Source organism: Microtus ochrogaster, chromosome 1 (assembly GCF_000317375.1).
Source record: "Microtus ochrogaster isolate Prairie Vole_2 chromosome 1, MicOch1.0, whole genome shotgun sequence".
Taxonomy (NCBI): domain Eukaryota; kingdom Metazoa; phylum Chordata; class Mammalia; order Rodentia; family Cricetidae; genus Microtus; species Microtus ochrogaster.
The window spans coordinates 126,388,034-126,400,595 of NC_022009.1; the positions used below are offsets into that span (position 1 = coordinate 126,388,034).

The 12,562-nt window shown below is 40.6% G+C and overlaps 1 protein-coding gene across 2 annotated transcripts in view; it reads left to right on the forward strand.

The window, feature by feature from the left end:
• Positions 1-12,562, forward strand: part of Lrba (LPS responsive beige-like anchor protein) — a 488,275-nt gene that overhangs the window by 438,138 nt on the left and 37,575 nt on the right. The window contains exons 49-51 of one of the 2 annotated variants that reach the window (XM_026787115.1): positions 1,819-1,908; positions 6,351-6,543; positions 11,635-11,697. In XM_026787115.1, the coding sequence (XP_026642916.1) occupies positions 1,819-1,908; positions 6,351-6,543; positions 11,635-11,697 (346 nt within the window). The remainder of the gene's footprint in view (positions 1-1,818; positions 1,909-6,350; positions 6,544-11,634; positions 11,698-12,562) is intronic. The other variant, XM_026787152.1, reaches the window with a different exon arrangement.

Sequence of the window (12,562 nt, forward strand, 5' to 3'; positions counted from 1 at the left end):
ACTGTGTGGGAGGACTCCTCCTGGCTTTTGGTAGCTTTTAGCTTACTACTTTCTCTGACCCTGTGATTGCCACATTCAGCTCTCATTTGTCCTTTCAAGTTGCAGTGAAATCAGAAAGGTTGTTTGGGAACAAGAGAATCTAGGAAACTTTTTCCTTTCTTTCTTTCTTTCTTTCTTTCTTCCTTCCTTCCTTCCTTCCTTTCTTTTTTTTTTTTTTTTTGTTTTTCAAGACAGGGTTTCTCTGTAGCTTTGGATCCGGTCCTGGAACTAGCTCTTGTAGATCAGGCTGGCCTCAAACTCACAGAGATTGGCCTTCCTGTGGAATTAAAGGCATGTGCCACCACCGCCTAGCTCCAAGAATTCATTCTTAAAGGGAAGACCTATGCCAAAGGTCAGCTGTGTGTACCTTGTTGGAAGGAAGTTAGACAGGGGAAGGGGAGACAGACCTAATGAAACTATGTATTTTTGCATTTCCTGATTACTGAGTGCATAAATAAATAAATGCTTTCATTGTTTATACAAGGTCCTTACAAAGATCATTAGCGTTCTCCACAGCATATTAAGGTTTGAAATTAATATTGGACAATGGTTGGATTTCCTTGTTTATGATCTGTCAAGTGTTTTACAGCACGAAGGTCCTTTAGAACATAGAGAAATTGAAAACCTACTCTCTTAAGGATTACAGTTACAACATCTACAAGGTGGACATATATTTTCTTATGGATTTGAGGGATTTTCTCTATCTTTTAGTCTTGGAGTTAGATTGGACAACTTTGCTGGTATTCAAGGGTCCTGTTTATTCTGGCTTCCTGTCTCATCACAAGTCTTAGTCAAACATTCAGGTTAGAGATCCAGGGCAGGTACACAGGGCCTCCTTTCATGGTCATTGTTTATTCATGGGAGGAGACAGACTTAAACAAGTAAACAAAGTCACTAGATAACTGTGGGCAGGAATCTTCTCCTATGTTGAGGGGCTTGGGAAGTGGTCATCTATGCCAAGTGGACAAATAAGAACTAATAGTGTATGTTTTGCAAAACACACACACACACGTGCACATATGCAGACACACACATCACACCTTCCCAAAAGGGCACATACACATGCTGTTCTGCTTAACTGGTCCTGGCTACACTATCTCATGTTGGGACACAGCATATGGCTTTTACCCTGTTATTTAGCCCCCGAGGTTCAAAGAGGCTGTCAACAATAATGATCTTGCTGTGTCAAGCCATTTTCAGAGGAACTGTATTAGGTTTGCTGTTTTCACCCTGCTCTCCACTTGCCAGGATGGAATGGAGATTATAATCAAAGCAGCAGCCGGGTGGTGGTGGCGCACGCCTTTAATCCCAACACTCGGGAGGCAGAGGCAGGCGGATCTCTGGGAGTTCAGGGCCAGAGCTAGGTCCAGGACAGGCACCAAAAGCTACAGAGAAACCCTGCCTCGAAAACAAACAAACAAACAAACAAGCAGCAGTTTCTAGCTACCTGTAAAAGAACAGCTGCTCGTCATTCCATGTGATAGGAGTATAAAATGAAAAGCAGGAAGAAATACTTTGTTATTGTGATAGCTTTTCTCTGCCTCACGTCACTGAGCACGACGAGAAAGATTTTAGAGGTTTTAGTGTTGTAGAAACTCCCACTGTACTGCAGGGTGACCTCGCCCTCAGTGCCCCAGCCAGGTGCCTAGGTCCCCTGCGGGAACAACGGGTTGATTTTTCGCATGAAACTAGAAGCAAGTATAGAGTAACATTTGGGGTGGCTGTTGTCCTTCTGCTCGTAACCCTCCTAACCCTCAGACTTTTCTGTGCCCCTTTCAGGCCGTTGAAGCTCAAATCCGAAGTTTTGGACAGACACCATCTCAACTGCTCATAGAGCCTCACCCTCCCCGAGGCTCGGCCATGCAAGCGGTGAGTGCTGTTTCCACTCTTCTCTGGCCTCTTCAGCTCACCCCTGCTATTCTCACCAGGCTCTCACCTACATAGTGTCAGCCTGCTTACAACCAGCCAGCACTATCATATTCTCCCCTGGAGTCTCGAGAAAGTAAACAGTCTCTAGTGCTCATGTTTATCAGCTCACGGTTTCTTCTGTAGGACCACAATCTCTTCATTGTAGAATAAAGAACTCCACATATAAAATTTCAACATTTTTCTAGTTTGATCCTGTTTCTTGATTTGTTTTGCTATTGTGGGTTTTTTGTTGTTGTTGTTGTTGTTTATTTGTTGTTTCTTTGGTTTTGGTTTTTTTGAGACAGGGTTTCTTTGTAGCTTTGGAGCCTGTTCTGAAACTCACTCTGTGCTGGCCTTGAGCTCGCAGAGATCCGCCTGTCTCTGCCTCCCAAGTGCTGGGATGAAAGGTGTGAGCCACCACCACCCAGCTATTGTGTTTATTATTAACACCCACTGTATTTTCTAGTTCCAGAATTTTAAAATTATTCTGATGTGTAGGTTCACTAATGGTCAGAACCCAGAGGGGAGAGAGTGAATGGTAGTTTGGCCTACACAGACCTGGATAGCTTAAAACAGTTCATTATTGCTCGTGATTTAGACGTTGTTGAACATACCGTACACCCTGCTCTAGTTCACTACGTCACCACGGGGCCTGAGGTGGGTGGCTCCTCTTCCTAGGTGAGCTTTCATCTCTTCCATCTGAAGATAGAATGGGTCACTCTCATGGGAGATCAGTAGTTGATGAGGCTTCTTGGTCAAAACAAGTCAAAATCCAGCCTAGAATCAGGACTTAGGCAGCAAAATAATATGGCTAATCGCCTTTAGCTTCTGAAGCATGTCTTCCGTCATGTCTTCAGTGGTGGGCCCGGGGGGCGGGGGGTTACAGTCAACAAATTGACTCACATGATGACTGTAGATATTTTTCTCGCATTATCCCTCATAAAACTGTTCCTTGATGTCCTAGTTTTAGAATAGAGACTATAAAATCTATATGCACTAATCTTATGATCAACTTATGACAAATTCAAATTCCATGCTGTGTCATAGAGATGACAGATGGTAGGAAGGAGAGATGGGCAGCCGGGAGGGCCTGAGAAAGAGGTGATGCCCTGCTGACTGCCCTCTGATCTTTTCTTTTCTCTCCTTCCTTTTTTCCCCTCATGTCTTTTTCTTTCTTTCCTCTTAATGCTCTTCTTTTTCCTCCAGGGGTTTTCCCTTTTATATATGGTAACGTGACTTATACATAATATACTACAAACATTTAAAAAATTATTTGTATCATCATTTCTGAAGTGTTTTTAAACCAGTGAAATCAGATTTAAATGAGTATCAAATGACTCTAGTGTGCAGAAAGAAACACAAAGAATGCATGTTTAGCAAGAACAATGACAGATAATGTTGTAAACATAGAAAGAATGATTTACATTGGGGCGTATGAATTAGTCTTGGTAATAACTTGAGGATGGGTCTCAGGCTGCTGGGTGATGGTTCATAGAAACCCTTCCACTGCTCCATTGACTTGCTCCAGGGTCACAGCACAGCCATAGTTTCTGAGCCTGTTGTACCATTTCTTCTATGTGGCAAAAGATTATTACCTCCTGGAGGCAGATCTGTAGGGTAGAAGGCCCTTATTATCTTTATTCTTTGAACTGAATAGCTGAACTCCTTTTCAGACCTATACAAATTTTATTTTTAATCTGATACATAAGTGGGTAGCAAAGAAGGCATATTTAAAAAACCCACAGTTTTCAGAAAGCATGCCATTAGTCTGGGGAGACTGATTTGACTTGGCTAGTTGTTTCTTACTCTTTCTCAACGTGGCTGGCAGAAGCTCCTAGGGTTAACAAGAGTTTATTTCTCTCCTCCAAGTTTTACCAGTTCTTAGTTTATCTATAGCTGTTGCCACTGGCACAGTCCAGCCCAGGAGGGCAGAACATGCTCTTCTTCCCAGAGTTCCCTGGGGTGGCTTGCTAAGCTGCATCCTCAGGGCAGAGTGTGCTCTCCTTCCTAGGATGTGATGGAGATGCTGACTGGAGGGTCACTTGGGTGTAAGCAGCAGTAGATAGCTGTAGAAGTTGTGTATGTGGCTTGCTGTGTAAAGTATTTTGTCCTTGCCACGTAACCAGGAGTTGGCTCTAAGAGTCACTGTGTAAGCACAATGTGTTCCTACACATTGGGTTGTTGGTTTTCCCCACATGCTTTTTAAGGCTAGAAACATCAATTTAAGCCTAATAATATTTACAGTATGAGCTGCTAATCTCAGAAAAAAAATGTAGGAACTTCCTTTCAGGGAGACTTTATGAATCTGTTGTACTCTGATTTTCTCTGAGTTTATAAATTCACTTTAGTAAATATTTTTAAACAATGTAGTTGAAAAATAAGACTTGGGATACAGAAATGGTGTTCATTTCCTTTCCACTGGGTTTTCAAAAAACTTGCTTACAGAACATTGTCATTGTTCTTTGTTCCTCATCCTCTAGATCTAATTTAATGAAAATCATATAAATGGGTCTTTGTATGAAAAAGTTCTGATATCAGGGGTTTATTTTGGAATTAAGGGCCCGCATTTATTGATTGTTTTTACTAACATTCAGATGAGTTTCCATCCCACTGTCTCCCACCAAACACACATATGAAATAGCAGAAATTAAAGCCAGCTCGTGCTGCGATAAGTGCAGGAGCCATGATATACACCAGGTGTAGTAATTAGCAGGCGCACGAAGCTGCCTATTTGTCTGGTTCTGCCGCTGTTGCTGTATCCCCCTGTGTTTTCACACCATCAGATAGTTGGATTTAATTGAGGCCACATCAGTTGAGGCATTACTGACACCTTTAATTGAATGAGCATCCAGGGAGGATTAACTCATAATATTGATTGGCTTTTAGCCACTTGCTCAGAAGGGTGTCTGGGTAGCTTATTAGTTGCCTTTATTTACACCTTTATGCAAAGAGTGCAAATAGGAAATCTTAGTGCAATATGTTTTTCTAAGTACTCTTAATAACTTTTTTAAAAGGGCTGATAATAAAAATGCAAATGTATTTAATTTTTTATTAGCAGTTCTGAATAAATGTGTTAAATATATGTGCCTCCACATTTACATATACCTGGTGTTCTGAAATATGAGGGTAGGAAAGCAGCCAGAAGCATTTCATCTAAGTGTTTCAGTCCTGAATGATACTAATCAGCTATTAGAAAACAGACATGGTCAGGGAGCGCTGCGGAAAGTTACCGTGTGATAGCCGAGGGCAACGGACACATAAACCAGTTAATTAGGGTAGTGTTTCCGTGTCTTAGGTTATGACATATGGGCTATAGAAATGATACAAACCCTTAGTAGTCTTCAAGATTTATTTTCTTGCTGGTTATTAGAAGAGTATTTTGCATAGTATTTTCGATTAATTTCTGACTTTTCTAGGGACAGGTAAAAAATGTCTTGAGCTTTGAGGTTTTTCTGTTGTTGTTGTTGTAACTGAGAGGGAAAAGAAACATAAGCATTTCTCTTTATCCCTATTTATGGCTTGATGTGCTATACAAATATATTGCCAGTACATTTACATTGCTTTGAAACAACTTTATAATTAAGTTTATATATTACATTCATAAATTCTCCACCATAGTAATAAATGCATGCTTCCCGCTTTTAAAAAATTATATTTGTTTTAATCATGCCTCAGTTGTCAAAATATTCATGCTACTCAAGGCTTACTTTTGATTATCTTTGGAAATTATCTTAACTTGCTTTCGTGACATTTGCCTATTCTCATTCTTTTTTATTTTTGTTTAAAATGGAAAGATCACTGGGTGACACATGATGGCAACTGGGATGGATTAGTACACCACCAATACTTGGAATCTAAATCACACCATCTTTTAGCATTGCATGGCAGTAGACAAAGAAAGGAAGCCAATAAAATTTGTAGACTTTTTTCTTTAAAAAAAAATCTATTTAATGTGCACTGGTGTTTTGCTTGCAAATATATGTGAGGGTGTCAAAGCCCCTGCAACTGGAGTATAGACAGTTGTGAGCTGCTATGTGGGTGCTGGGAATTGAACCCTAGTCCTCTAGAAGAGCAATCAGTGATCTTAGCTACTGAACCATCTCTCCAGCCCAGGTTTGTAGACTGTTAACATGTTTCATTAACGCACCCTACTTTAGTCACCAAAAATACCAACATGAGCTGGGGATGTAGCTCAGTGGTAAAGCATTTGCTTAACATGTTGGAGGCCCAAGGTTCTAATGTCATGTGCCATAGGCAAAGCGAGTCAGTCATAAGCACAGTTGTACAAACTTCCTGAACATTACACTTTGACTTGCAGCCTGTTTTAACATGCTCTTCCTCTTCTTCTCCCGTATCCTCTCTCTGTCTTTTGTTTACTTGGGTTTTGTCTGTCCACTCAACAGTATCTCCTCCTGCAGAGTCCGTTGATGTTCACAGACCAAGCCCAGCAAGATGTCATCATGGTCCTAAAGTTCCCTTCTAACTCCCCTGTCACCCACGTGGCAGCCAACACCCAGCCAGGTTTGACAACTCCTGCTGTCATCACGGTCACTGCTAGCAGACTCTTTGCTGTGAACAAGTGGCACAACCTTCCTGGTGAGTAAGAGATACCTGAACTTTTAAACATTAATGTCAGTCGAAATGGTGAATATTAAAGGCTTAAAGAGATCCCACCTAAGGCATATAGTGTAAATGTAAAAACGTGAGCTATTTTTAGCACCTGATATTTAATACTTGTCAAAGATACTATTTCTAACATTATTTTTTCTAACAAAATATTTTAGTATAATGGTCCTGTGTATTGTGTCTACAATTGGCATATAATTATCAGGTACCACTTCCCAAATTATTCATTTGGATTACATCTGACAAAAAACTTTCTTTTGTTTAGAATCTGCTAAACGTTCTGGTTTTTTTTTTTTGTTTTTTTGTTTTTAACTCTCTTGCAGCTCTGATGATTGAACCTAAGATCTTTTACAGCAAATTCTGTTACACTGGTTAAATCTCTACCCCAAACTTATCCTTTTATGCATGGCATGGTAGAATCTGTTGTGGAACATATAAATGACAGAGTACTAATAAGTACTGCCTACCCATTAGTACTGCCTTCTTCCACTGAGTGCTAAATAGCCATATTCAACTGAAAGAACCACTAGTATCCCAAACCATCTGTCTTAGCCAGGGTCTCTATTGCTGTGAGAGACACTATGACCACAACAACTCTTATAAAGGAAAAACATTTAATTGGGGTGGCTTACATCTCAGAGGTTCAGTCCGTTATCTTCATGGCAGAAAGCAAAGTGGCATGCAGACAGACATAGTGCCGATTACATCTTGACATGCAGGCAACAGGAAGTGGTCTGCCTCACTGAAAGTAGCTTGACCATAGAAAACCTCAAAACCCACTCCCATAATGACACATTTCCTCCAACAAGGCCACACCTACCCCAAAAAAGCTACTCCTCCTAAAAATGCTACTCCCTTTGGGCACCATTTTCTTTCAAACCACCAAATTCCACTCCCTGGCTCTCAAAGACTTATAGATATATCATAATGCAAAAATCCGTTCAGTCCAATTTAAAAATTCCCCTCTAGGCCTCCAGGGACACCCCTGACACATGTCTGTCTGGCCTCAGCACAGAAGAAGGTTCCATAATGCCTTTCTTACATCTTTGACGCATGCCAGAATCATGTGGCTGAAGCTGCCAAGTTCTGCTGTTTTCTGGGGCTGGAATGTGGGCCCCTTGGTCAATTGTAGTTTTACCTGCTTTCTGTTTCCATGGTTTTCTTTCCTGTCTAATGTTCTGGAACTTGCTTTGTAGATCAGCTAGCCTGAAACTCAGAGATCTGCCAGCCTCTGCCTTCTGAGTGCTGGGATTAAAAGAGTGTACCTCTGCACTGGACTCTAAACTTTTCACAGGTTGGAAACATAGCTGGGTGGGATCCTGCCCCGAGGTCACCACTCCCTTTATTCCACTTCTTAATCCCTTTATCTCCATGAACACAGGATTTAGCTCCAGTCCACTTCCTAGTGCCCCTTTTCTTAATCTGTATATTTTATATTTATATTTGTTCAGCTTGCTCCTTTTCATTATAAGTCTTTGTCAGACTTAACACCAATAGCCACACAACTAGAGTCTATACTAGGCTGTTTTGAGATTTTTCTCTGCCAACAGAATTAATCCATAACTCTTCACTTTAGCCTCCAGCAAACTTTTTGAACAAGGGCAAAACCCAGCCACATTCTTCACCAAAATACCACAAGAACAATCTCTAGGCCACATATTAATATTCTTCCCCTCTGAACCCTCTTGAGACAGCCTCCCCCACTCCAGTTCAAGTAACTCTTAACACCGTTTTCCACCCTCCTACTACTGTGGCCCATTAAGCAGTGCTTAAAGCACTCCACTGCCTTCCTAACCCAAAGTACCAAAGTCTAAATTCTTCCAAACAAAAACACTGTCAAACCTATCAAAGAGGTACCAACTTCTGTCTCGGGATTTCTGCTGCTATATACCATGGTGTATGCAGTGTCCGTGAAGGCCAAAAGATGGTGACAGATCCCCTGAGACTGGAATTACAGATAGTTGTGAGCTGCCATGTGGATACTGGGAACAGAACCTGCTTCCTCTAAAGAGCAGCCAGTGCCTTAACTACTGAGCCATCTCTCCAGCTCACTATGATTTTAAAAATATTGTTAAGACGTTTGGAAAACTTGTTAAAGTCCTAAAGATAATTGACTTTTCCTCAGAATTGGCTAATGATACAGGTAGAAATGACTTGGTGTTCTGCTTATCATTTAAATCTGTAAAGTTTTTATAAAGCACCTGAGCTGAAGTGGTTGCAAAGATATAAATTATTGAATGAGAGAATTATCCAAATTAAATGTTAGAGATTTTGGAGTGAGGCAAAAGACATTCAAACGAAAACCTGCCATATTGGCTAAACTCAATAAGGAATCTTTCAAAAAGAATCTGGAATTGGCATGAAAATTGGTTAAACGTAGCTACTTTCATGGCCAATGGAAATGATACAGTGTGTGTAGAAATGCTAGTATTTGATTTGAGAACAGATTTCTCTAAAAAAGTAAAAACAGAAAGATTGAGACAGTTCCTTAATGCTTCTATGATTTTATCTTTTTGTTCTTGTTTCTCCAGGAGACATGTTTATATTTGGGAGTGAACATTTTAAGAAATGTAGTTGTTCGTTTCTCTAATTCTTTCTCATGAGGAGAACAACATACTAGTGGAAACCCTAGAGGATTTCCCCACTCTGTGTCTAGTTAGTTACCCAGGAGCTTTCCAAATGTTTCAGTGTATGTGCTGGAGAGACAGACTTTTCAACTGTTGGAAAGCACCTTAAGTCTTGAGAACTAAGTGTCTCATATTTCCCCTTTGAACCAGCTACGTCTCTAACTTACTTGCTTCCTTTAATACTTGGCAGGTGGGAGTTTCCTTCCCAAGTCCACTTTTTCTATAGATATGCAAGGTAACTTAATGTCTGTTTCTACCAATAGAGTCCCACTCACGTGTACCCTGATGTTCCTAGCACCAGCACAGCATTCTAAGGTTAGAGCCTGGAGTCAGCATGGTTCTGCAGTTTTTGCCTGTCATTGTCTCCAGCGAGCTGTCATGGCCCACACCCATTTCATTAGTAGTATTTCCCACACTTCACATAATGCCTCCTTCAGAGTGTGACACACAGCTTGCCACAGACAATATAGAGAATGATGACATGGACATTATCAGAGAAATTTGCCCTTCTAGAATATGATATCCAGATCTGAACTATGTTTACATCTAAAAAATTCTAAGCATAATTCCGTTATACCTCTGCCTCGTTTCAGATCTGTAGAGACCACCCTCATTTTTCATCTACCTCGTAATTCCTTTACCAGCCAGTATGTCTTGATTTAAAACAGAAATCACTAGCAGTTCTTCTTGGTGAATGTCAATTCATATTCAATCAGTTTTTATTAATTTTAGATTCTGTTTTCTTTGAGAACCTACGGTTTCCATAGCTATTCATTGGGCTGACTTTGTTGTTGTTTTTTTTAAATAATATTTTTGTCATGATTTACAAAACAAATACTTTCTGTTGGGTATTAGCTAAGTAGTGTAGCATATTCAAAGGCCTGGGCTCAACCCCAAGTATTCAAAACAAAACAGGACACAAATCTTATTTTCTCCTCCCATTAAAAGGACTTTGAAGAGCCTCTGACCATCCTGTGGGGTATACTGACTCAGTCCCTCAACCACTGGAGAGCAGAGGTTGAGCATGAACAGAGGCTACACGACTTGCCCGAGGTGGCAGAAGTAGGATTGGAGGTGTCTGAGCTTCTGAGGCTCCTTTCTCCAGCAGTTGGCTTTAACGCTTCTTACGGCCTCAGGTCTCAGAGCAGAGACCCGTTGTGAATGGCACTGGTGTGGCTGGAAGTCACTGGCTCTTCTGTGTGGTTTCAGCTTCTTCCGTTTCTTACACACATTTGCCTATAGCTTTTACTGCTAGTATTGGTCTCGCTCAGTTTTATCGATGTTAAAGTTTGACAAGCATCCTTGAAAAGATGGCATTTAATAACTAGAGAAAATATACCCTAATAAGTTTTAAAGTAATCTGATGAGCTCATAAAATGCACTGTTGTTTATTTTCAACCACCAACAACAGTCAGAAAACCCCCTGGTATCCGATAATACTGAGTAAAATCTGGGGCTCATCCAAGCAAGGCTGTCGATACTTGTGCATCTAAAGGCAGATACCGACCAGGGTAAAGAGCAGTGGTCTGAGGAAAGAATTCAGAAAGGGGCCTAAAATTTAGTGATGAGAACTATGCATCTGGAAAGGTCACCTGCTGTACACTAAGACCGACTTGCAGAGCGAGCCAGTGCACTGCATTCCCTCTGGACCGAAAGTCTTTCCACTCTTGCAGAGAAATAGCTTACAAAACCTCTATTCAACTGCAGCACAATTTGCCTGCATCTACAAAACCATTCTGAGGATGGAACAAACTATTCTTAGTCTGGATTGATTTTTTTTTAACTCATTTGCTTTGCAGGGTATTTTTAAGTCAAAACCATGGAAATATTAAATATTAATAAAACTTTGTAAAAACCCTCACTCCAATCTTTAAGAAAATATTTCAGTCAAATGCATTTAACTACGACATTTATCTGCGGATACCTTTTATTTTTATTCAAACTTTCAATTGATTGATTTTTGGTGATGGATGAAACACTAAACGTTCCCTGACTTAGACCTTCCTCTTTCTCCATCATCAACTGACATTTTTTTGTGGATCCTTTGTGCTGCAGCATTCAAAACTGCCTTTTTAAGAAGGAATGAAACCAGTGTTTGCTGCAGTCAGCAGATGGTTGTCACATTTTGTTTTCAGCACGCTTTACCACTTAATTCTGTTTTGCTGCAGCATCGGAGGCTGCCAGTCAAGCATCTGCTATAGCTTATGGCCTAGGACTGGAGCCACCGCAGTGGCACATGTTCAGAGCAGCACTAGTCTAAGATAAATGTTTAATAAGCGAGCCGTAAAAACACCTGGACTTTTATTCTTTAAATTTTACAAAACTGCGTGAGAGATTTGGAGGTTGGAAATGATTCTGTATAAGGTTGACGTGTGCTTTTTTGTAGTTAAGTGTATGAAAAATAATGCTTTTTCTTTTCTTTTGTGAATTCTAGCTCACCAAGGTGCTGTACAAGACCAGCCATACCAGCTGCCAGTGGAAATCGATCCTCTCATAGGTCTGTCACTTCTCTCTCTCTTTGCGATTCATTAAGCTCTGTATGGTGGCCCTGAAGTGTAGATTACAGTTGTTTTTCACTTGCTGGTTGCTGGGAATGGAATTTTCCTGATAAACCATTTGCATGCAAATTGGAATGCAATGAGCTGTGGCTATGCTGGTATTTCATCAACTCCCCCTCGTTGGTTTGCCTAATTTGAACAGGCCTAGGACGCGTGTCACTGAAAATTAATATGGATGCTGTAATAATGTGTGATTGAGAATGCGCATGAAGTACTGTCAGGATAATATTGGATCTTTTCATCACTCAGACTTGTTGATGAGCAGGAGCGAGGCGCGTTATGATGAATTGGTGCAAGCATGATGTGATGGGGCTTCTTTGCCAGGGAAATTTTCATAATAACAGTGGGATTCTTAGCAGCACTGTGTTATGAAAAATAAAACTGTAATGCCAGGGTCTCATCATTAAAGGAGATGAATCCTTTCTTCCCGGGTCCTCTGTTCAGTCAGGGGGTTAGTGTGCAATTGCAGAGCGGTTTCAAAGTTGAAATATATCGCCCAGCCAGTGGGAGTGTTAAGATATTTGTATTCATTTTCCTAGAGTCCTACAGCCAATAAATTGCCATTGGACGTTAAATTTGTTGAGGGAGAAAGAAAAAAAATAGGGAGGAGACAAGAAAGAGTCGCTGGGAAGGAGAGCATCTGCAGCAGATGACGTAGAATTTTTAATTGCTGGTATGGTTTGGAGTCATTTAGCTGAGATCTCTAGCTAGCATTTGTCATTCTTATGTGTCGGGATTTCAAATGTGGTGTCACCAAAAAGGTTAAGCTTGATAACTTTTAGAATTAAAAAAAAAAAAAAAAAA